General features: G+C 39.7%; 2 protein-coding genes across 2 annotated transcripts in view; one reads left to right on the forward strand and one right to left on the reverse strand.

The window, feature by feature from the left end:
* The window catches only part of LOC127577365 (BTB/POZ domain-containing protein KCTD19-like), a 54573-nt gene extending 35420 nt beyond the window's left edge, over positions 1-19153 (forward strand). Inside the window, exons 12-16 of the mRNA XM_052028513.1 lie at positions 8404-8779; positions 14144-14301; positions 15088-15129; positions 17259-17360; positions 18706-19153. Of these exons, the coding sequence (XP_051884473.1) occupies positions 8404-8779; positions 14144-14301; positions 15088-15129; positions 17259-17360; positions 18706-18804 (777 nt within the window). The 3' untranslated portion in view covers positions 18805-19153. The remainder of the gene's footprint in view (positions 1-8403; positions 8780-14143; positions 14302-15087; positions 15130-17258; positions 17361-18705) is intronic.
* A 1254-nt stretch (positions 19154-20407) lies between these two features.
* plekhg4 (pleckstrin homology domain containing, family G (with RhoGef domain) member 4) overlaps positions 20408-25156 on the reverse strand; it is a 103697-nt gene continuing 98948 nt past the window's right edge. Inside the window, exons 24-25 of the mRNA XM_052028712.1 lie at positions 24772-24843; positions 20408-21225 (exon numbers count right to left, since the gene is read on the reverse strand). Coding sequence (XP_051884672.1) covers positions 24802-24843 — 42 coding nt within the window. The 3' untranslated portion in view covers positions 20408-21225; positions 24772-24801. The remainder of the gene's footprint in view (positions 21226-24771; positions 24844-25156) is intronic.

The raw sequence follows: 25156 nt of genomic DNA on the forward strand, positions 1-25156 counted from the left end.
GTGCACTTGGAGTCGCCTACTTGAGTAACTTCAATGTGTTTTGCAGATGATACATACTGTAGCCATTGGGACAGTGGCAAAGTGAATGGAAGTGGAGATTGAGATGCCCGTCGAATGGGCCATTTTGTTTTTGATGGTGTGAAGTTTGAGGTGCACATATCCAGTCATGTGGAAACTGTTCTGCCGTTCTGCTGAATTTTGCCTTGTAAATGGTTTTAAAAAGGCTTTGATGCCAGAAATTGCATCACTTGCTGCAGGATACCCAGCCACTGACTTGTTTTTGCAGCCACTGTATTTATGGATGCTCCAGTGAAGGTCTTGGTTAATTATGCCTCCCAAGATGCTCGTGGTTTTGGGCCTGGTGATAGTAGTGCTATTCAGTGTCAAGAGTGGTAGGTTTGACTCGTGTTGGAGGAGATGGTCATCTGACATCTGCATTGCACAATTGTTGCTGGCCAATTCAGCCCATGCCTGAATGGGGTCTAGGTCTTGCTGCAGCAGAGCGATTTCTGAGGAATTAGAAATGGAATTTAAGATCGTGCAATCATCCTCACTCCTGACATTATTGATGAGGCAGCAGGAGATGGCTGGGTCTAGTAAAACTGCAGTGATAACCTGGGCTGGGAGGACTGACATCCAGCTACCACAACCACCTTCCCTTGTGTATTGTATGACTCTGGTCACTGGTGAGCTTTGATGTCCGTTGTTTTAAGTTCCATCACAGCTCCTTGATGCCACACTCAGTCAAATGCTTCCTGAATGTCAACGGCAGTAAACTTCAATTCTCTTAAATTCAGTGCTCTGGCCCTTGTTTAGATCAATGTGGTGATGAGCACTGGTGAAACCCAAGTTAGGCATCAGTGAGTAAGTTATTGGTGGTTAATATGGCCTGATACCACTGCCAATGAAGCCCTCCATCACTTTGCTGCTGGTTGACTGTAGTCAGTGCTAGACTGGTTTTCTGTGCTTATTTTTAATGGTCAGGACTTAACAAGGCAATTTTCCACATTGGACAGTTGATGCCAGAATTGTAACCAAAATGGAACAACTTGACTAGAATTGTGGCTAGTTCTAGACTGCAGTTCTTCAGTACTACAGTGCTACAATGCTGTGTGGTCTCATGACCTTTGCTGCATTCTGACTTTCAACCATTTCTTGATATCAGTTGAAGGTCTTGATTCTGTGATAAGACCATAAGACACAGGAGCAGAATTAGGCCATTTGGCCCTTCAGGTCTGCTCCTCCATTTGATCATGGCTGATTTATTTTTCCCTCTCCTCCCTGCCCTCCCCCCACCCCCATTCTCCTGCCTTCTCCCTATAACCTTTGACATGCTTACTGATCAAGAACCTATCAACCTCTGCTTTAGATATACCCAATGACTTGGCCTCCACAGCTGTCTGTGGCAATGAATTCCACAGGTTCACCAGCCTCCGGCTAAAGAAATTCCTCCTCATTCTTGTTCTAAAGGGATGTCCTTCTATTTGGAGGCTGTGCCCTCTGGTCCTAGACTCACCCACTACTGGAAACATCCTCTCCACATCCACTCTATCCAGGCCTTTCAATATTCAGTAGGTTTCAATGAGATCCCCCCTCATCCTTCTAAACTACAGTGAGTACAGGCCCAGAACCATCAAACGATCCTCATACATTAACCCTGTCATTCCCGGAATCATTCTTGCAAACCTCCTCCGGAGCCTATCCAATGTCAGCACCATCCTTCCTTAGATATGGGGCCCAAAACTGCTCACAATACTTCAGAGGTGGTCTGACCAATGCCTTATAAAGCCTCAGCATTACGTCCTTGCTTTTATATTCTAGTTCTCTCGAAATGAATGCTAACATTACATTTGCCTTCCTTACCACCAACTCAACCTGCAAGTTAACCTTTAGGGAATCCTGCACTAGGACTCCCAAGTCCCTTTGCACCTCCAATTTCTCAATTCGCTTCCCATTTAGAAAATAGTCTATGCCTTTTTTTGCTTCTACCAAAGTACATGACCGTACACTTCCCTACGCTTTATTCCATCGGCCACTTCTTTGCCCATTCTCCCAACCTGTCTGAGTCCTTCTGCAGATTCCCTGCTTCCTCAACATTACCTGCCCCTCCACCTATCTTTGTATCATCCGCAAACTTGGCCACAAAGCCATCAATTCCACCATCCAGATCGTTAACATATGAAAAGTAGCAGACCCAACACCAACCCCTGCGGAACACCACTAGTCACTGGCAGCCAACCAGAAAGGTCCCCTTTATTCTCACTTTTTGCTTTCTGCCAGTCAGCCAATCTTCTATTCATGTTAGTACCTTTGCTGTAATACCATGGGCGCCTACTTTGTTTGACAGCCTCATGTGTGGCACCTTGTCAAAGGCTTCTGAAAATCCAAGTAAACAACATCCACTGACTCTCCTTTGTCTATCCTTAATAGACTGTAACATCTTACCAACCACTGAAGTCAGGCTAACTGCCCTATAATTTCCTGTCTTTTGCCTGCTTCCCTCCCTTCTTAGAGTGGAGTGATATTTGCGATTTTCCAGTCCTCTGGAACCATTCCTGACTTGAGTGATTCTTGAAAGATCACTACTAGTGCCTCCATAATCTCTTCAGCTACCTCTTTCAAAATCCTGGGGTATAGTTCATCTGGTCCAGGTGACTTATCTACCTTCAGACCTTTCAGTTTCCCAAGCACCTTCTCCTTAGGAAAAAGTGACTACACTCACTTCTGCCCCGATTCTCTCAAATTTCTGGCACGTTGCTGATGTCCTCCACAGTGAAGACTGCAAAATACTTATTCAGTTCGTCTACCATTTCTTTGTTCCCTATTACTACCTCTCCAGCATCATTTTCCAGCGGTCCGATATCTGCTCTTGCCTCTCCTTTACTCTTTATGTATCTGAAAAAAACTTCTGGTATCCTCTTTTTATATTATTGGCTAGCTTACCTTCATATTTCATCTTTGCTCCCCTTATTACTTTTTTGGTTGCCTTCTGTTGTTTTGTTAAAAGCTTCCCAATCCTCTAGTTTCTCTTTTGCTTTTATGCTGTCTTTGACTTCCCTTGTCAGCCAAGGTTGCCTCATCCTCCCTTTAGAATGCTGCTGCTGCTTTGGAATGAACTGATCCTGTGTCTTCCGAATTACTCCCAGAAACTCCTGCCATTGCTGCTCTACCGTCATCCCTTCTAGGTTCCCCTTCCAATCAACTTTGGCTAGCTCCTCTCTCATGCCTCTGGAGTTATCTTTGCTCAACTGTAATACCAATACATCCGATTTTAGCTTCTCCCTCTGAAACTACAGGGTGAATTCTATCATATTATGATCACTGCCTCCTAAGAGTTCCTTTACCTTAAGCACCCTAATCAAATCTGGTTCATTGCACAACACTAAATCCAGAATTGCCTTTTCCCTAGTGGTCTCAACCACAAGCTGCTCTAAAGAGCCATCTCACAGGCTTTCTACAAATTCCTTCTCTTGGAATCCAATACCAACCTGATTTTCCAAATCTACCTGCATATTGAAATCCCCCATGACCACCATAACATTGCCCCTTTTACATACCCTTTCTATTTCCTGTTGTAATTTGTACCCCACATCCTGGCTATTATTCAGAGGCCTGTATATAACTCCCATCAGGGTCTTTTTACCCTTGCAATTTCTTAAGTCTACCCACAAGGATTCTACACCTTCTGATCCTACGTCACTTCTTGCTCAGGATTTGATTTCACTTTTCACCAACAGAACCACCCCACCCCCTCTGCCCACCTGCCTGTCCTTTTTGATAGGATGTGTATCCTTGGAATGTTTAGCTCCCAGCTGTGAACTTTTCAACCACGACTCTGTGATGCCCACAACGTCATATCTGCCAATTCCTAACTGTGTTACGAGCTCATCTACCTTATTTTGTATATTGTGTGCATTCAAATACAACACTTTCAGTCCCGTATTCTTCTCAAATTTGTCTCCATATTGCCTGTAATTACATCCTTATCCCTTTTTAAACTTACTGTCTTATTCTTTATTCTGAAGACTTCAGTAACCTCTCCTGCACTCTTACCCTTTTACTTTATCCATACTTCTCCAATCTGTTGAACCCACTGCCCCCCCCCCCCTTTCAACTATTTAGTTTAAAACCCTATCCATAGCCCTAGTTATGCAATTGGCCAGGACCCTAGTCCCAGAGTGGTTCAGGTGGAGCCTGTCCCATCGGAACAGCTCCCTCCATCCCCAATACTGTTGCCAATGTCCCACGAATTCAAACCCACTTCTCCCACACCAACCTTTGTGCCACGCATTTAACTCTCCAATCTTATTGTCCCTGTGCCGATCTGTACGTGGCTCAGGTAGCAATCCAGAGATTATTACCTTTTTGCTTCTGCTTTTTAATTTAGTCTCAAGCTGCTCAAATTCGCTCAGCAGAACCTCTTGTTCTACCTATGTTTTTGGTACCCACGTGGGCCACAACAACTGGATCTTCCCCTCCCATTCCAAATTCCTCTGCAGGTCATATGAGATGTCACGAACCCAGGCACCAGGCAGGCAACACAGCCTTTGGGTCTCTTGATCCTTGCAACAGAGAATTGTGTCCATTCCCCTGACTATACTATCCCCAATTACAACTACATTTCTCTGCCCCCTCTTGAATGGCTCCCTGAACCACCGTGCCACGGTTCGGTTGCTCATCCTTCCTACAGCCCCCACTCTCATCCGCATAGGGGGCAAGAATCTCAGACCTGTTGGAGAAGTTAAAGGGCTGAGTTTCCTCCAGCACTACCTCTTGGACCCCCCCCCACCTGCCTCACTCACAGTCACACCCTCTTGTTCCCTGACTACACACCGAATTTGAAGTAGTTAATCTAATGGTGAAGACCTTGGAGGAAACCAGTGTAATTCATCTACGCAGTACGTCCATCTGAGCATGGTTCAAACTGTATTGTTGACTTGGCCATTGGGTGTAATCCATGGTGGAGCTGCTGCTTTCCATTAGCTGTTTATTTGTCCACCATCATTCAGAAATAGATGTAGTAGGATTGGAGAGCTTTGATCTGGCTTGTGGAAATGCATAACCTTATCTGCTGCTTGTGATGTTTGGCCAGCACGAGTCCTGTGTTGTAGCTTTGGCAGATGAGCACCTCATTTTAGGTATGCTGGGTGCTGCTCCTGGCAGACCTTCTCTGTCATGTGCTGAACCAATGTTGATTCACTCACTTAATGGTAATGGTGGAGTGAGGAGCGAGAGGACACAGGTTGTGGTGGAGTACGTGGAAACCTAGTTAGAACTGCAAAACCTATTGGCATGATAGTGCCACATAACTTGACGGAGGTTGTCCTTGGTATGAGATCAGGACTTCAAATGGATTCACACCCAGTGCTGTCATAGATGCATCTGCAATAGGTAGAGATGAGAAGAAGATCAAATGGGTTTATCTTTTCATATTGCTTTACTGGCCAACTGCTACAGACCCAGTCCAGCATTTATGACCTTCAGGACTCTGCTGGTCAAATCAGTGGGTTGTTACTGAACCACTCTTGAGCTTGGAAAATGAAGTTTCCTCCATCCACTGAACATTCTGTGCCCACGATACAAATGAGGACAAAATAAGTTTCCTGAAATCTTGCATACTGTCTTTGAATTGTTCTTGAATTTTACAGATTTTTAAAAGAACAGACTTTGTACAGGGCACAGTTTCCAAATTTGAAGTAAAAACTTGAAAGCATAATAATTATTGTCAAGGGAATGTAGATGAGATGGAGAAAGGGGTGGATACATGACAGTCACAATTTTGAAAGGGATAGAGAAACAGTGATATAGGAGTATAAGTGGCTAGGCACAGAACATAGACCATATAACAGTACAGCACAGGAACAGGCCCTTCGGCCCACAATGTTGTGCCAAACCAATTACATTAGTAATAAAATGCCCAACTAAACTAATCCCTTTTGCCTACACAATGTCCATATCCTACCATTTCCCTCACATTCAAGTGCCTATCTAAGAGCTTCTTGAACACCCCCATCGTATTTGCGTCCACCACCACCCCAGGCAATGCATTTCAGGCACCCATCACTCTGTGCTTTTAAAAAAAAAACTTGCCCCACACATCTCCTTTGAACTTGCCCCCTATCACCATGTCCTCTGGTATTAGACATTTCAGCCCTGGGGAAAAGATACTGGCTGTCAAATCTATTTATGCCTCTCATAATATTATAAACTGCTATCAGATCTCCCCTCAGCCTCTGCCACTCCAGAGAGAACAACCCAAGTTTGTCTGACCGATCCTCATAGCACATACCCTCTAATCCAGGCAGCATCTTGGTAAGCCTCTTCTGCACCCTCTCCAAAGCTTCGACATCCTTCCTATAACGTGGCAACCAGAACTGAATGCAATACTCCAGATGCGGCCTAACTAAAGCTTTATAAAGCTGCAGCATAACTTCCTGACTCTTAAACTCAGTGCCTTGACTAATAAAGTCAAGTATGCCATTTGCCACCTTTACTGCCCTATCGACCTGTGTAGCCACTTTCAGGGAGCTATGAACTTGGACCCCAAGCTCCCTCTGCTCATCAACACTGTTAAGGGTCTTTCCATTAACTGTCTCTTTACATTTGATCTCCCAAGGTGCAATGCTTCACATTTGGCTGGGTTGAACTCCATCTGCCATTTCTCTGCCCAATATCTGTAATTGATCTGTATCCCGCTGTATCCTTTGCCAGTCTTCTACACTATCCACAGCACCATCATCTTCGTATCATCTGCAAACTTAGTAACCCACCCACTTACATTTTCATCCAGATCATTTATATACATCACAAACAGCAGAGGTCCCAGTACGGATCTCTGAGGAACACCACTAGACACAGACCTCCAGCTAGAATAAGTTCCATCGACCACTACCCTCTGTCTTCTACAGGCAAGCCAGTTCTGAATCCAAATGGCAATTCACCTTGGATCCCATGCATCTTAATCTTCTGGATGAGCCTTCCATGAGGGACCTTGTCAAACACCTTAGTGAAATCATGTAGACAACATCCACTGCTCTACCTTCGTCAATCACCCTCATCACCTCGTCAAAAAACTCAATCAAGTTAGTAAGGCACGACTTGGCCTGCACAAAGCCATGATGACTGACCCTAATTCAGCAATGGTTTTCTAACTATTCATAAATCTTATCCCTAAGAATCCTCTCCAGTAACTTCCCTACCACTGACATGAGACTCACCAGTCTATAGTTACCAGGATTTTCCCTGTTTCTCTTCTTGCATAATGGAACAACATTGGCTACTCGCTAGTCCTCTGGGACCTCACTTTGTGGCTGGAGAGGACACGAAGATATTGGTCAAGGCTCTCGCAATCTCATCTCCTGCCTCTCTCAATAACCTGGGGTATATCTGGGGACTTATCCATCTTAATACTCTTTAAGAGACCTGACACTACCTCCCCTTTTATCTTGAAATGCCCAAGCATATTAGCATGCTCCACACTGATTTCTCTATTCTCTACATCCTTCTCCTTGGTAAATACTGATGCAAAGTACTCATTAAGGACCTCACCCACATCCTCCACTTCCAAGCACATGTTCCCTCCTTTATCCTTGAGTGGTCCTACCCTCTCCCTAGTTATCCTCTTGCTCTTGATGTATGTATTAGAATGCCTTGGGAATCTCTTTAATTGTACTTGCCAAGGTCTTTTCATGGCCCCTCCTGGCTTTCCTAATTCCCTTCTTGAGTTCCTTTCTGGCTTCTTTATAATCCTCAAGTGCTCTGTTTGATCCTAGCTTCCTACGCTTTACATTACTATTCCCTTTTCTTGACAGATCAGGGATATAGTTTTTAAAAAAAACTGGTATCCTGGACTTGTGTATAAAGGAAGTCATGATGAATCTTTACAAAACACTGGTTCAGCCGCAACGAGAGTACTGTGCCCAAATTTGGGCACCACGCTTTAAGGAAGATCTGAACACCTTGGGAAGGGTGCAGGAAAGGTTACTGAAATGACTTCAGGGATGAGACCCTTAATTTACTTGGATAAACTGGGGAAGATGGGTTGATTTTCTTGGAAGAGGAGGTTGAGAGCATAATTGATGGAGTTATTTAAAATCATGAAGGGTCTTGGCAGAGGAGATGGTAAGAAACTTGTCCCATCGGTGGAAGGATTAATAGGGAGCAGGCAGGGAGTTTTAATTGCATCATGCTGGCATGGTCTCAGTGGGCTGAATAGCCTGGCTTCGTGTTGTAACCTTTCTGACTCTGTGAATACTGTGATTCTTAAGAGTGCTTTTGTATTTCAATTTGAATCCATCAAACCTGTTTAATTAAATGTGTTATATTACAACAATTATATGTAGTAATTTACTGAATTTCTTACCAAAAGTCATTAAATAACTTTTTTTTCTTACCCCTTCTCAGGAGCATGCCAATACCGAAATAGATCAATGCAGAATAATCAATTTGAACTGGAGTAATAAGACAACTCAGACAAAAATTGTGTCCATGAGCCCAGCTTCTAGAAGTTACAATCCAACTCTTTCACCCCGTAAAGCAAGAAAAAGTAAATTAAATACAATTCTTGGATGGAAGCAAGTTACTGTGGGTTCTTGTGCTTCAGGCAATGAAGTATGTTTGGAAGATTCAGTAAGTCCACCTCAAAAACGAACAGCCAAACCACATCATAATGGACAGACTGAAACAATGACGTCGATAGATAAATTAATTTCGCTTGTTAATGGATGGAAGAATAGTAGCACTGAGCGAGCTGGATTTTTGTCCGATCCTGGTTCTAAAGGTAAAACATTACAGCCACATTTAATAGCTCAAGTAATTTCTTAGACCCTGGAATCTGGACCAAAGGCCAACTCAAGTCAGATCAGAGATCAAAAAGTTCTAAGTTCTCAGGATTTTCTGGGCCAACTCGTAAGATATCTTTATTAGTCACATGTACATTGAAACACAGTGAAATGCATCTTCTGCGCAGAGTGTTAACAGACAACTGGATAAAAGGTCTAAGAGTCTGGCTTTCTGACTTGAACCCAACTATGTGTTGGGTGAGGTATCAAAAAAAAGTCCCTAGTCCTTGGAATGGGTTCAGGAAAGGAAAGATAAAGAAGATTGGCTCTTCCACTTCAGAAACATAATATTTAGGGAATAATTTAATACTGAATTTTTTAAAACATCCACATCATTCTGCAGCAAAACTTAAATTTGGTCTGGCAACAGGATAAGAATAATATCTAGGGCACATTTGAACGGAGTTGCAATTGCCTTGGAAGTTTTTAACCTGCATTTTGATTGGGATGAATCAGACTGCAGGTATCAGAAAAGAAGAATTGTGGAGTGCGTCAGGGATTGCTTCTTAGAACAGTATGTTACAGAAAATGCTGGGAACAGGCTGTTTTAGATGTGGTCATGAATACTAAGGAAGGATAATAACAAATGTTGTGGTTAAAGATCCTTCAGGAAATCCAGATGCAGTTTGAGGGTGAACACCATAGGACCAAAACCACTGTCTTCCACTCAAACAAGTACAATTATAATGGTATGAAGGTGAGCTTGTCCAGGGTGGACTGGGAAAATAAGCCAAGAGGCAGATCAACAGTGGCAGATATTCAAACAGCTGGTTCATAACACTGAGGAATTTATCCCAGTTAGAAAGAAGGATTCCATTTTTTTTTGCTTCAAAAGGCATTTGACAAGGTACCCACATAAGAGCCTGGTGCATAAAGAGGATATAGGAGGAACTATGTTAGTGTGGATTGAAAACTGTCACGTAGAATACAAAGAGCTGGAAGTAAATAGGTTCTTTTCAAGCTGGAGGGATGCAACTCATGGAGTACCCTAGGGATCAGTTCTTGGCTCTCAATAAGTTTACTATTTATATAAGCGACTTGGAAGAGGGAAAAAAATGTAAGGTTTCCAAGTTTGCTGCTGACATGAAAATAAGGGGAGGGGCATGTTGTGATGAGAACAGTGTGATTCTGTAACAGGGTTTCGATAGAACATACAACAGTACAGCACAGGAACAGGCTCTTCAGTCCACAATATCTGTGCTGACCATGATGCCAAGTTAAACTAATCCTTTCTGCGCACACATGGTCTGTATTCCTCCATTCCCTGCCTGTTCCTGTGTGTCTAAATGTCTCGTAAATGTTGTTATCGTATCTGCTTCTGCCACCTCCCCTAGCTGCACGTTCCAGTCACCTCCCGCTGTGTGTGTAAAAACTTGCCTTGTAAATCTCCTTTAAACTGTCACCCTCTCACCTTAAACCTACCCCTTCCAGTACTTAACAATTGCACCCTGAGAGAAAGACTCTACCCTATCGATGCCTCTCATAATTTTATATACTTCTATCAGGTCACCCCTCAGCCTCTGATGCTTCAGTGAAAATAATCCAAGTTTGTCCAACCTCTCCTTGTAGCTGATTCTTTCCAATCCAGGCAACATCTTGGTGAACCTCTTCTGTACCTTCTGCAAAGCCTCCACATCTTTCCTGAAATGTGGCAACCAGAGCTGCACACAATATTCCAAATGTGGCCTAAGCAAAGTTTTATACAGCTGCAATGTGACTTGACAACTTTTATACTCAATGTCCTGACCAATAAAAGCAAGAATGGAATACGCCTTCTTTACCACCCTATCCACGTGTTGCCACTTTCAGGGACCTATGGACATGCACCCCTAGATTCCTCTGTGCAGGTCATCCCCAGGTTACAGCAGGGTTCTATTCCTGTGAGCTGTTCATTACCTGAAATGTGGCCGTGAACCAAGTTCCCAGGTGGCAGAAGATGCCTGCAGCCCCGCAGAAGCTGACAAATCCATACTGCCGGTCTCCTGAATGTTCGTTCGTACGTACAGGCTACATGTAGGTCAGGCGTCAGTAAGCTGTAGTGGACCAATGCTCCTCAGGGTCCTGCCACTTCCCTCTTACATTTGACCTCCCAAAGTGCAACACCTTGCGCTTGTCCAGATTAAACTCTATCTGCCATTTCTCTACCCATGTTTCCAATTGATGTAAATCTTGCTGTATCCTTTGACAACCTCGTTCACCGTACACAACTCTGCCAATTTGTATGCAAACTTACTTATTATCCCACCTACATTTTCGTCCAATATATAACACAAACAACAGAGGTCCCAGCACTGATCCCTGTGGAACACCACTGGTTACAGACCTCCACTTGGAATAACATTCCTCCAACATGGATCCCATGTGCCTTAAACTTCTGGATCAGCCTACCATGAGGGACCTTGTTGAATGCTCTATTATAGTCCATGCAGGCAACATCCACTGCCCTACCCTCGTCAATCATCTGCTTCACCTCCATAGAAAGCCATGCTGACTATAAGTCCATGCTTTTTTAAAAAAGGTATTTATTTATTAGTCACATGTACATTGAAACACACAGTGAAATGCATCTTTTTGTGTTACTGAGAATGTGCTGGAGGCAGCTGCAAGAGTCACCACGCTTCCACTGCCAACATAGCATGCCCACAACTCCTAACCTGTACGTCTTTGGAACCTGGGAGAAAACTGGAGCAGCCGGAGGAAACCCACACAGAAACGGGGCGAATGTACAGACAGTGACAGGAATCGAACCCGGGTCGCTGGTGCTGTAATAGTGTTGCACTAACCGCTACACTACTGTGTCATGCCAGGTGTGAGTAAATCATACCCCTAAGAATCTTCTCCATTAATTTCCTTACCACTGACGTAAGGCTCACTGGCTTATAATTTGCTGGATTTATCCATATTACCCTTAAACAAAGGAAGAACATTAGCCACAGGCGAGGTCCCAGAGGACTGGAGAATAGCCAAAGAGGATACAAAGATTGAGTGATTGGGTGAAGACCTGGCAAATGGAGTTTAATGTGAGGAACTGCGAGGTCATGCATTTCAGTAAGAGGAATCAAAAGGTGAATATCTAAATGGAGAGAAACTGCAAATAAATGAAGTTCAGAGGAATCTGGGTGTCCTAGTACATGAATCAAAAGTAGAAGGCAGGTCCAACAAGTAGTTAAGGAAGCAAAGAGCATATTGGCCTTCATTGCAAAGGGTTGGAGTTTAAGAATATGTGGTTTTATTACAGTTGTATAGAGTATTGGTGAGGCCATATCTGGAATACTGTGCACATTTGGTCCCATTACATTTTGTAATTTAAAAAAAAGGATGTAGTAGCTTTGGAGACGCATACTTCATTATAATAACTTTTATAGCAGAGGTTGCCAGAAGATACTCCCTCATAATGCTGATAACTGAATACAGTACATTTTTATTACAGCTTTAACACAAGTCTGGTCACTCAACAGCAGTATATTTCTGTTTGCAAAGAGGAGAAATGCAAACATTTCTTTCCTTAAAATAGATGGAGAATATAGATTACTGAAAATTTCTCCCATAACCAAAACTTTAACAGAGTGATTTTCAGTGTCCGGTTTAATGATTTTGGGTGGCACAGTGAAGCAGCAGGTGGTGCTGCTGCCTCATGGCTGCAGTGACCTGCATTCAATACTGACCTTCAGTCTGTGTGGAATGTGCACATTCTCCCTGTGATGTGTGCTTTTCCTTCCACATCACAGTCATGTTGATAGGCAGGTTGATGAGTTGTGGTAAACTACCCCTAGTGTCAGTGGGTGGAGGAGAATTGGGAAGGAGTTAATGGGCATATGAGAGAGAATAGATGTGTTTCCTTTACTGTGGTTTGTCTTTTGTACTAAAATAGATGTGGGGGGAAAAGAAACAAACATCTTACTGTGTGTAACTTCAATTGCATGTATGTTAAGAGGATATTTCTGGGCTGAATGCAAAGGTCATTAACAGGTAAATATCTGTGGTGTGAAATGGATTTTGTTGTTTAGTGGAATTGAGAATGTGATTGAAAGGCCTTCAAGACCCTTTTGAAAAGGTGAATGTCAAACTTGGATTAATATTTGCAGTGAGTTTGCCACGTCAGCTGATCTGGCAATGCTGTGCCATCTGTCACTTCAGGTGAACAGTAAATTTAAATAACATATTAACACTGAAGTAAAGGAATAGATCCTCTTGACACACATTTTCATATAGCTCTGGTGTTTTATGACATTCAGCCCCTTGAGTCTATACCAGCCTTCAGATCAATTCCATTCCCCTCCTTATTTCTCTCTTGCAAGTCTAGGCAGATACTCTTCGTTTTTGGGATCCGAGATAGTTAATGAGGCCAATGTTAGACCTCTTCCAGTGGGCCAGTGAGGAGGTCTGCAGCTGCTGCTGCTGATATACTCCTGGTTCTTTCAGACCAAAATATTAACTTGTTAAAAGTTCTTTTTCTATGCTGTACATAAATCACAGGAATGTCCACCAAGGAAAATACATTATTCATTTATGAGAAACTAAAAACTAAGCTGTAGTTAAATTGACCTCCCATACTGGAACCATTAAAGAACTGCCCATGATATTCCATCCATTATTGAAAAACACTTTGTTTGCCACAGCTGGTGGGTAAGTTTCCTTTCTGGCAATGTTAACTGAGAAAATCAACACTACTGAACCAGAAGGCCATCAGTTCTTTTGGAAATTGCCCCACTCCAGTCTTTACACAGGTTGACCAGACCACAGGACAGATCACAGTGCATTTCTATAAGGAGCCTTGCTCTTCTGTATCTCAGGACAATATCTCTTTATTATGAATAAATGCGTTTTCCAACATATGCTCTTGTTACGAAAGCTCTGAGCAAGATACTTGCTGCCACTTTTGCTTCAGATTGAAAAATGAATGATGTTTGTTCATTCTTGCATTGCTGATTCCACCATTTCTGCTTTGCCACTCACAGTGAGAAATGAGGTTGAATAACAACAGAAACATCGTAGCTCACAAAAGTTGGTAGAAAAGGTGTGTTTGGCAGCTGTGGTGTAGTTTTGAAAACAAATGAATAAATGGTATTTATAAGCCCTTGGGATAATTTTTGAGTGTTTCAGTTTTAAATCAGAACTTTGCATATCATTGGAACAGTCAGCGATTTACGTGTATGCAATCAGATCTTATCCATGGAGGGATCTAGTAACTTGTTATAACAGAATTAAATGCAAAATGTTGACATAACAAATTGTAATGATTAATATTGGTAAATGTGTTGCGCCCTATGCTTGATCTTCAAATTGATGTTTTTTTGTCACAGGAAAACAATTTGATAAATCAATGGACTGTAATCATTTTGATGGTTGGCCACACAACACTGGATTCATTATAAAAGTCCACCATCCTCTCCTCCTGGGAAATGATGGCTACTCGGAGTTTTACACAGATAGTGTGTTATACATGAAGTATTCTACAGACGTAGGTACAATAGAGCTCTCAGATTATTTATGGTAAAGTTGCCATTTTTGGTTTGGTGGATTAAACTGTTGGATGCTTTACTTGTTCACTACTTCAAATTAGCACGATAAAGCTAATTGTCTGACTATATTATACTACTTGGTTATGATTGATAGAGTTATTTAAAAACTTCCCAACAGAGGAAGGACTGGTAACAAAAGGACAAGGATTTAAGATAACTAGCAAAATAACCGGAGATGACATGAATTTTTTTAAAACATTCAGGATAACAAGGGTAGGTTGAGTGAGCAAAGGTGACTTGAAGTAGAACAATCAGCAGACAATTTTATTGAATGGCAGCACAAGTCATCTGAGGGCAACAATCTATAATGTACTTATAGGTGCAGTGGAGATGGATTCATAAGAAACATACAGAAGAGAATAGGATTAATAGTTGGAAGGGAAAAAATATTGCAGTGCTTCTGAGAAAGGCTTGAGAACTGGAACTAACTAGGATCAAAGAGCTGGCATGGAAATGATGGGCTGCAAGGCTATTTCTGTGCTCTGACTTTCAATAATTTATTCTAGGAAAGAATACTTAAAGGGACACGCCCTTGCACAAAGGAATATTTTAAATTGGCCTGCTACACCTATTGATGTGGATATAAGTTGTGCCTACTGATTCACCATCTTTGTCATTTTCTAATTTACTTTCATTTACAATTATGCTATTTTAAAGTAAGGGTATGCTACATTAAATTGAAAAATTTCTCAGCACAATTTACCAGTTTGCATATTTTTCTACAGCTGATGCACAATTCGGTCACTCAGAAAAGAGCGAAATCTCAGGTACTTATTTATTCCATGGGAAAACCTTGCCTTGTTTACCTGAAGTGATTTTTGGATATTCCATTTTATTTTATAAAGTAGGTACAAGAGACTGAAAGCACTGTTCTCTCCTAGATCCCAGATTTGTGTATGCTAATAAACTGACTGTAGCTGAGGCACCTGAAAGTCCTAACTACATTGCTTTAACCCGTTCATCATTGTTAATACGAGAGTGACATCTTTCAGATATCCTGTCTCTGCTGGAAGGCACCTTTGCTTTTTCTCAGAATGGCTAGGACTAGGGAATTTAGTGGGACAGAGAAGAACCTGAAGTTGCATCTCCAATGGCAACATTGATAAATAGTTTGATAATTGGAATGCATAATTCCAATAGAACACAAGCAGGAGTAGGCCTTTGTTGCCTGCTTCACCATTCAATAGTTCATGGATGACTTTTTACTTCAGTGCCACTTGCCTGCACTAACCCCATATCCCTTGATTATTTTAATGTCTAAGACTCTATAGGCAGTAAAACTCCAATAATTTACTACACTCAGGATGTTGGCGGTGCCAAATTAGCAGATTTTCTGGACTATGGAATATTATTAATGTTAATATACCAACACATTTTAATTCATTTTTTTAAAGATGTGCCACAGTATTATAATAAATTTCCTCGTGAACTTTAAAGAGAGTACGAAAACCGGGTGAGTTGGAAGGGGAGCATGAGAAACATTACCTCGTGATTCAGATGCCAAACCATTGAGATTTCTGAATAATTGTATAGCAGATTATTGGAGCTTTTCTGTATCTTTGTATAGATAATTTGAAAATAATTTAAAAGGTAGAAACACTTTTTTTAAACTTTTTATAGGTTTAGCATCTCTCATCTTTAATTTATCATATGAAGAAATATTTTATGCCAGGGAATGTAATCATTTTTTGACCGGAATCATTTTGGACTCTTATACTTTGAAGGATCCTCGACAAATAACATGGGAAATACTGCACCTAGCAAACTTTCTTTGGGTATGGCATATTAGTACTGTTTTGACAATATGAAAGAGGCAATCACCATTGGTTATTAATTTTTTGTACTTTATCTTTAAATTTGAAATTCATCAGTGAACATAATCCAATGGGGTAATTACATTTACTTATAACACTGCATTATGGCATTGTCAACTAAGTAGTAAAAATTAAAAATCTTCAAGCCACTGGGAGTGAGGAGAAAGGTTTGGTAAAGTAGACTGGGGGTGGGGGGAACTACTTCCATTGGGGCCATGAGCAGAGAACACGGATCTAAAAAAAATTTCTTGCACAGCACGCTGTGATAGTCTCAGCCAATTGTAAAGGTGTTTAGTTGTAGATTCATTAAGGAGCGAATTACATGTATATATGGAAAGTAGGCTTTTCCAAGCTCTGGGGGGAAAAGACGAGAAGGAAGTGAGTGGACAACCATTACACAGGCATGATGAGCTGAATGTAAGGGTCCTGCTTCAAATCATACGAATGTTAAATATACATGAATGACTGAAATATTCTGAAAGTAGGGAAGGAAAGCAATTGTGTTTGAAACTTGCTCCTAAACAAAACACAATGTGATCCCATTACATAATGCCTCTAAAAATCCAATATAAAAACATGAGTGAGTAAAAATGTCACTTTTAACATACAAATTTAAGAAATTTAATCCTCATTCCAAGAAGTGAAATTATCTTGTTTGTTCGTGGGAGCCTGCAGTGTACAAATTGACTACTGTGCTTCCAACGTTACTTCAGTGAGGTGCTTAAACCACACTTAATTTTAAAGTGGTTTGGGAGATTTTGAATAGGATATAATTTTTTTTAAAAATCAATCTATTTTCTTCTGCCATAAATCAGAATGCTGTGGTTGAATCTGCTGCCAGTTGTGAAGAGATTTTATACATTTTCTGTTCCAGATTTCTAGGTATTATGTATATGATACTAAAAGACGGTAATACATTATCGGTCATACAATCTGCAATGTGTTTTGATTGGCAACTATTTATTTCATCTCAGTGACTTTGTTAGGTGTACAAATATTGTTTTGCCATATTAACAAAACAATTTAACTAAATGATTCTTATTTAATATGCATCTTATAATGCCTTTTTTTTAAATTTTAAGACAGGACAAATAACACCGGAAACATTTGTGTCAAAACTGCTAAACCTAAAGGCCTTCAAGAACCATAAACAGTCACATGACAAACTGGTTAAATGGTTAACAGTAAGTAATAGATATCTGACTATTAAAAAGAAATTTAGTTTGGTTTGGAATCCTAATCTCCCCCAAGTCATTTTCATTATCGCGAAAGAACTGCAGTACAAGTCCTGCTGCATCCTGTTGCGAACGATAGCACAATAGAGAATCAATGTATTTTGTGAGCTCCTAATCTTGATTGGTGTGTTGGACACAATATCCTCTCATAATAAATTAAGAAAGGAATTCATGATAGATGAGAGGATGGGTCATAATGATTGAGATAAGGTGGCTGTTTGCAGTACTATCTGAGGTAATAACAGTGGTCATTCATCTGTGGTAGAGACATCTCATCAAAACTATTCCAAAGCTGTCCACCAAGCTTTAAGCTGTTTTTAATCAAAATATCAGAAATATTCAACAGGTCAGGCACAGTCTATGGAGAGTGTGGAACAGAATTACTGTTTCAGGTCTCATCCTCAACATTAACTCTGTTTCCCTCTCTTGGTGCGCATTTCCAAGAGTTTTGATTTTCGTTTACCTTTTCTGCTTTTGACTCTGATTGTTTGCAAGTATACAACAGACCAATGAAATGTTTGTGCCATCTGAATTTTCTATACCCCAGAGTATGGTTTATCTCAATAGCTCACAAAAACTTGTTTGGAGCAGACTATAACTGAAACTATGGAATAATAGATTTAAAATTAAATGCATAAGTATCTAATTTCAATGTGAAATTGATCATTTTCCTAGTTATAATAAACAACTTTTATGTCTTGAATATTTTTTCTGGCAGTATTGTTAGTGGCTACTGATTTTAAAAAATCTCAGTGACAGAAGTCTTATTCTAATTAGTTTGCTAAAAGCAGGTTGAGTTTGTGCAGATAATCTTTTGAATAATTAAAAAAGAGAACTCAGTAGTGTACAAAGATTTTCTGGTGTTTGCTTAAAATGGCTTTGTGATGTTCCAGAGAATATGTGACAGGATGTAATGTTGGGTGCCAGATTGAAAGTAGAGAGTTAGTTAATTGTTATGGCTCAGATTAGAAATTGCAAATTCCAGGCAGGTTTTTATTAAATTATGAAGGGATTGCAAATGGCAGGAAGCTATTTTCTCTACTGAGGGAGTTGATGATAAGCTTTCATTAATTTTAAGGTAAGATAGCTATTTACATTAAATATTTATTAACTATCAGAAGGTATAATGGCGTGAATATTTTTGATCGTATTTTACAAAGGAATGTTTTATAAGGATTAATACAAACTTTACTTGATTATGAAACAAAAATTACATGTTGAAAAGGAATACAAAATAATTAGCCTGCCAGTTTCAGTTCTTAAAACTGAAATTAACTTTTCTTATGTTTTCTAGTTAACATTGCCATTTGCTCGAAAGTATAGCCACTGCATGGAGCTACTGTTGAAGAAAGGATATTATAAATCAGTCTCATTTCCTGTGTTAGGGAACTAATCTGAAAAAATGGCAAGAGAAATTAATCTCTATTACTTTCATTGTATGCAGTGATTTGCTGTCAATTTAAAAAGCATAATTTGATTAGTCTTTTTACTGGCAGATGTTTGTTTAGGAAACAGCTTCAAAGATGAAGATCTTAAGTATTTTGTGGTGAGTGCAATGATACTCTAGCCCATCTTGTGGAATGAAAGGAGAGCGTGTAGAAATATCAGTCTCCAAAAGGTTACAAAATATGCTTATTTTATATCTTATAGAAGGCAAATGAAACTTTAATTTGGTCACATGAAATACTGTCTTAAGTGGTAAAACCTTATCTTTACAAGAAGATGTATTTTAATGTTTGGATCAGATGTAAAAAAGTATTGAGATTTATTTTAGATATTGAGCTTTGGCATGAATACTGTCTATTTGTAATTTATCTTGTACTTGTTACTTGATGAAACTCATTCAGCATGTTTGGTTTTCAGTTATAATAGCTTTACTATATATAGCGCTATCTACTTTATAATAACTTTAATAGATGGTTTAACATGTTAAATATATACTGATACAACCAGCAGCTCACCATGCCATTGCAAATCTCCCAGTGCCTACAAAGTGTGAGGGAGTCCTCGCCTCGAATAAAAGTTCTCCACTAGTACATCTTGTTCCTACATCCAGATGCCTACAATTTCTCACTCTGGGGGCCAAAGAACTGACACTTGTCTCTGGTACAAAAGTGGTGTTTTTCCATAGTTAAAGGAAGAATTTTTGACCCACCAGGAAAAGGTAGACAGCTGAAGGTGGGGATTTGCTTGCTTTATCTCACTAACATATTCCAAGTTGTGACCGCCAGCTTGTGGTGAGTTAGTCAAGTACCATTGGAAGTTGATGCTCAAGTTTGTCAGGACTGTTTAACTAAGATTCATTACTGATCCTTCATTTACAAGCAAATAGTACAAATGCTATTCAGTTTTATGTATACAAAGCCAAGATTTTCTAGTTATAATGACAGCAAACTAGTTTTTGTTTTCATTACACTGTGAAGCTGACAATTTAGGATTTTCCATCAGTAAATTAATGAGTAAGGTACACATTATTCCAGTTGTAAAATAGTCTAAAACTGTTACATAAGGTTCAAGTAGATTTTTAATGTCATTCTAAACCATAAGTCAACTTGGCTAGTTCCTGAATAGCTATTTTGTTAATCCAAGTTCTGTATTTTCCTCAGTTATTTAATTTGGTTTACTGATCTATTCGTACATTTTCTACTTTAACTGCATGGGCATGCCTCAGTGATAAAACATGCTTGTTACTTCCTGGTTTCCTGTTAGAGAATTCTGTAGAAAGCTTGAAGACTGGAAGGGATTATCTTGAACTGGTGATTTACCATAACCACTGCTGGAATTGAGTAAATCCATGCCCCAGTGATAATTAGATCTTTGTGAGTAAATTTCTTTGAGGTTAACAGCACCATGTGAACTGCTTTCAGTTAAGAATATCTCTAACTTTTCCTAAAAATCAACTGAATTGTATACAATTAAAACTTCAGAAGCTTGAATCAACAACTTATTTTGCAATGTTATTTTATTTATTTATAGTGACAGAACCTGCTTAAAATATTGCTCATTGTGACATGAATAAAGTTTAAACAATTTAAAATCAAAGCCATTTCACAGGTATTTTCAATATTTAATAAACAAATGCAAAAGTATATTCTCAACACATGTACATTCTTACCAGTAAATTAACTCAGTTACTTTCTATCATATTTAAGTAATAACCAATGGCACTTTCGTGATTTCCCTGTTTTGCTGGTAATTAGAACGCTTTTATTCCTCCCTCCCAACTCAAAACCAAAAACAGCATTTGGGCTAAGTGCAATATTTACAAATTAACAGAAACTATTACTTGTTAAACCATTAAACAGGTGCTACAAAGATCTCACTTTCATTTTATTATTAATGTTGGTCAATTGGCTACCTATCTAAATCCTTTAAGCCTGTGTAAAAAGCAACCATTATTTAACAAACAGGTTTTTAGTATTCCACTAAATGTCTACAAACAGCTTATGCAAAACACTAGAAATAGCTAACAGTACTCAAAGTAAATTGTTCATCTAATGAACTTTTATCAAATGGATCCAAAAAATCAAAAGTTTACACAATATCCCTCTAACTGTATAATTTAGGTCATGCATTAAGGTTACATTGTTTGTCAAGTTTGACAAACAATCTTGAAAAGCAAAGCTGAAATTCAAGGCATCCTGTTCCAAGCTACCATAGTTCAGTCATTACACACAATTTACATTAGTTTCTAAGGGGTACCAGATCATGTTCCATTTCAGACTCCTGTATACTGGAAAAGGAAAGCTGCTCTTCAGTTGTTTGAGGTTACCTTTGCCTTCCAATTATAGAACATGTCAGACCTGTATCAAATCTAACAGAAAAGTATGTGTTAAAACAGTGCTTCAGATCTATAAACTGCCAAAATAATGCAAGGAACATTTCTAATTGACAGCAAAATATCACATTATGAATAGTAGAACTCTACACCCTCAGAACAAATGTATACTAAGCCATCTTGCACACATTTGCTATATGGGGTCATCCCTATTTCTTGTATATGCCGTTGTGCAAACCCAGTGAAAATGCCAATTTTATAATCAATTATAGAGTTGCTTGTTGAGTGGGAAATTGCTCACTAGGAACTGAGCTGAGATTGAAATTATAACAAAGACCCTTTTTAGAAATAAGAACTTCTGTTGGATTAGTTCTGAGCTTATTTAGTTCATCTACCTCATAAATTCAGGTGTTGTCATGACATCCAGCTGTTAACATGTCTGCTTGGAATTTAAGGGAATACTGAGGATACAGAACAATTTCATAGAAATAAGTTTGCATCTTGACCTTTAGCCTATCTCTGTTCCTCACTGGAAATATGGCTGAATGGATTAGTGGCTAAAGAATGTTTGGACCTTTGTCAGTGATGCATTAAGTTATCTCACTTCAATGTGTTTAAGTAAAATTACTGGTCTGGAAATTAGATTTAGCACAGCCAAAAAAAGGTAAAATCTATATTGCATTTAGCATTAATTCCAAGTCAGATCTCCTACAAACAAAATCTTAACAGTGACCAAAATACATTGAAAACTATACTGAGGATTTATACCCAGAATTGCTACCTTGGCACCCTCGGGGATCCTGATTTTTCCACTACTTCATTTACATACACCTAAGAAGGGCAGTGACCCTGAGGACTTTAGAGCGATATAGCACAGATATAGGCCTTTTGGCACAACCACAGTGCCCACCCAGCTAGTCTCAATTTCCTGCATTTGGCCTGTTTCCCTCCAAGGCCTGCCCTTGCATGTACCTATCCAACTCCTCTTTGGATGATCCTACTGTACCTGCCTCAACCATTTCCTCTGGAAGCTCATTCCATACACTCACCACCCTGTGTGTAAAAAAAAAAGTTGCCCCTCAGGTCCCTTTTAAATCTTTCCTCTCTCAACTTAATCCATGCCCCCTAGTTTTGGACTCCCCTATCCTGGGGAAAAGACTATTACCATATCTATGCCTCATAATTTTAAACACTTCTGTAAGGTCGCCCCTCATTCTCCTACATTCCAAAACGAAAGACCTAGCCTGGCCAACCTCTCCCTATAACTCAGGCCCTCTAGTCCTGGCAACATCCTCGTAAATCTTCTCAGCACTATTTCCAGTTTAACCACATCTTTCCTGTAACAGGGTGATCAAAACTGTACACAGTACTACAAGTGTGACTTATACAAAGGCAACATGAATGTCCCAACTCCTATATTCAATATCCTGAATGATGGAGGCCAGTATGCTAAACACTTTTTTCACCACCCTGTCTACCTGTGAAAGTGTAGGACTAGCAGATATTAAATACCCAAACACACTTATTTCACTTTTATTATATATTAACAGTAGCATAATGAATTTTCTGATAAACCCAGTGAGTTTAATGGGAACAGAAAATATACAAGTACTCCAGACCCTGGCTCTGACCACAAACCTACCCACGTTCCTAACCCCTATTCCAGAGAAAGCAATCCAAGCACAAAAGCTTGGCCAAAGATCGACCTGCAGCATTTTACCCGTCTCAGTGATGAGATAAATGAATATGCAGTTCATCATAGAGGTCCAGGTATCACATATTTCTGGAGACTGGGAGAATAGTTTCTTTGCAGGTGTCCCCAACTTCTGCAAGGCCATAATGACACTGCCAGTGTCACCACTGTAGTACCCATTGAATGATCATGCCAGTAGAAAGCACACCCTATTATATTAAACACACTATGACCTTTGGAAAGTACTTTGAGTCCTGAAGCTGTTCTGTCAGTTTTTCTGATGTTAGCAGTGTTCCTTTAAATACACTGCAATACGGCAGAGCAGCATATTGTGCTCCCAGTTGTACCGTGAATGACCAGCAGTTGCACCTGGAAGATTCAATTTATGTCAGCAAGGGAGAAAATGTGTGGCACACACAATTAGTGACATAATTAGACGAGTGCCTGACTCTAGAAAAAACACAAGATGTGTTCAGGTGAATTGCGACAGAAGCGCCTAGCCCAATTTTCCAGTGGCATGATTCCTCTTGAAGTGAATAATAACACAATCTAACATTAAAGTGCAAAAGAGCATTTTTACTAATGTATTCAATTTCTTGACATTTAAAAAAAATGTCTGATCACTAAAGATATCTAAGAGCACTACAATATTGTTTGACAGTGGTAGGGCCTCAGGATGTGTCACCTGTGATCTGGTCACTTTGGCTAAGACCAGCAAGCCTGGACAATGTTTCGAACGGTGGGGGCATAACAGTTGCAGCTGCAGCCGTAACATGAACAGCGAGCGCAAGGAATTGGTCAGATCAAGCACGATCTAGCCCAATATGGTTACAGTTGATAGACTCCTATTTTGAAAGATATGAGCAACAATCACTAGCTCTTAATAAATCTCTAACCAACAGCTTTATGCACACTGTTCTCTTGTTAGACAAAATCTGCATCAATTTTATCATTGGAAACATATAAACTAGTTGGTTTCTAATGAGAAAGATTGCTGTGAATATAGCAGTATGTACAAACAGTACAGCTAACCAATTTGCTATTTGTAAACCCACATCAAAGAGCATTTACTGAATCTGAGCAAGGATTCTTTGTACCAAATTGTGTTGTATTCTCTCTCACGAGAGCAAATCAGATATTATTAAAAAAAAAGATTAATTGTACTCAAACTCTATCCCATTAAACTTTACCTCTTTGATTTAAAGGGAAAATTTATATTAGGCAAGGTTATTTTGAGAGCTTGATAGGGTGGATGTTGAAAAGCTGTTTCTTATGTCTGGAGAATCTAGAGGTAGGGACAGGGCTCTGGATTGGTGCTGGTCATTTGGAATTGAGACGTGGTGAAACTTTTTCACTGCAAAACATTTCATCGAATATGTCCTGGTCTTTATTGTTTGGGGAAAAAATTATCAGGAATTTAAATTATATTTTTTTCCCAAGATGTGAACATCATTTGCAATGTTGCTGTTTGCTGCCCATCCCTAATTGCCTCGAATGGAGTAGGAAATTAAGAGTCAACCATATTGGTGGAACTGGAGTCACATATAGGTCAGACTGGGTAATGATGGCAGATTTCCTACCCTGAAAGACCTTAGTGAATTAGGTTGTTTCAAAACAACTATCCAATTAGTTTCATAGTCTCTATTACTGACATTAGCATTTTACTTCCAGATTTACGTGCTTGGATTTAAATTCCCAGCTGGCATGGTGCATTTCAAGCTCCTGTTTCTGGATCAATAGTGCAGGTCTCTGACTGCTTGTCTAGTGACCTAAATACTATACCATGTACACTGTTTACAATAATGGTTAAATCATTTTTGCATGGGTGCATCTACTGGATGGCTAAAGAGAAAGTACTAAATAATGAAAGAAAGCAATATTGCACTTACTTTGACAAGGCAGGATGTGGAGCACAACTCTTACACCATTGTGGATGGACTAATGGTAATTTGATCTGATTTCTGCTGAGTAGAAGAGAAGATTAAAGAAAGCAGTTAACAACCCACACTAAAGAGACTAAGAATAAACTTTATAGTCATCATTGGATTACAAAGACGCTGTATGTTGCAGGAAGCATTTATGGGGCAGACATCAGGCTTTCTCCACAAACGAGCTGAACAATTTTTGTCTACTTTGCACTGCAGTACAAATTAACCGCAATCTTCTTCCTCCATTAGTGTGAAATAAAAACATGAAATCATCCTTATATAATAGGTTGAAAGCTTACCTTGGGTGGACAGAAACACAGGTGTGGGTCACAATCAGCTTAGCCAT

The sequence above is a fragment of the Pristis pectinata genome, chromosome 13, assembly GCF_009764475.1.
Source record: "Pristis pectinata isolate sPriPec2 chromosome 13, sPriPec2.1.pri, whole genome shotgun sequence".
NCBI classification, from domain to species: domain Eukaryota; kingdom Metazoa; phylum Chordata; class Chondrichthyes; order Rhinopristiformes; family Pristidae; genus Pristis; species Pristis pectinata.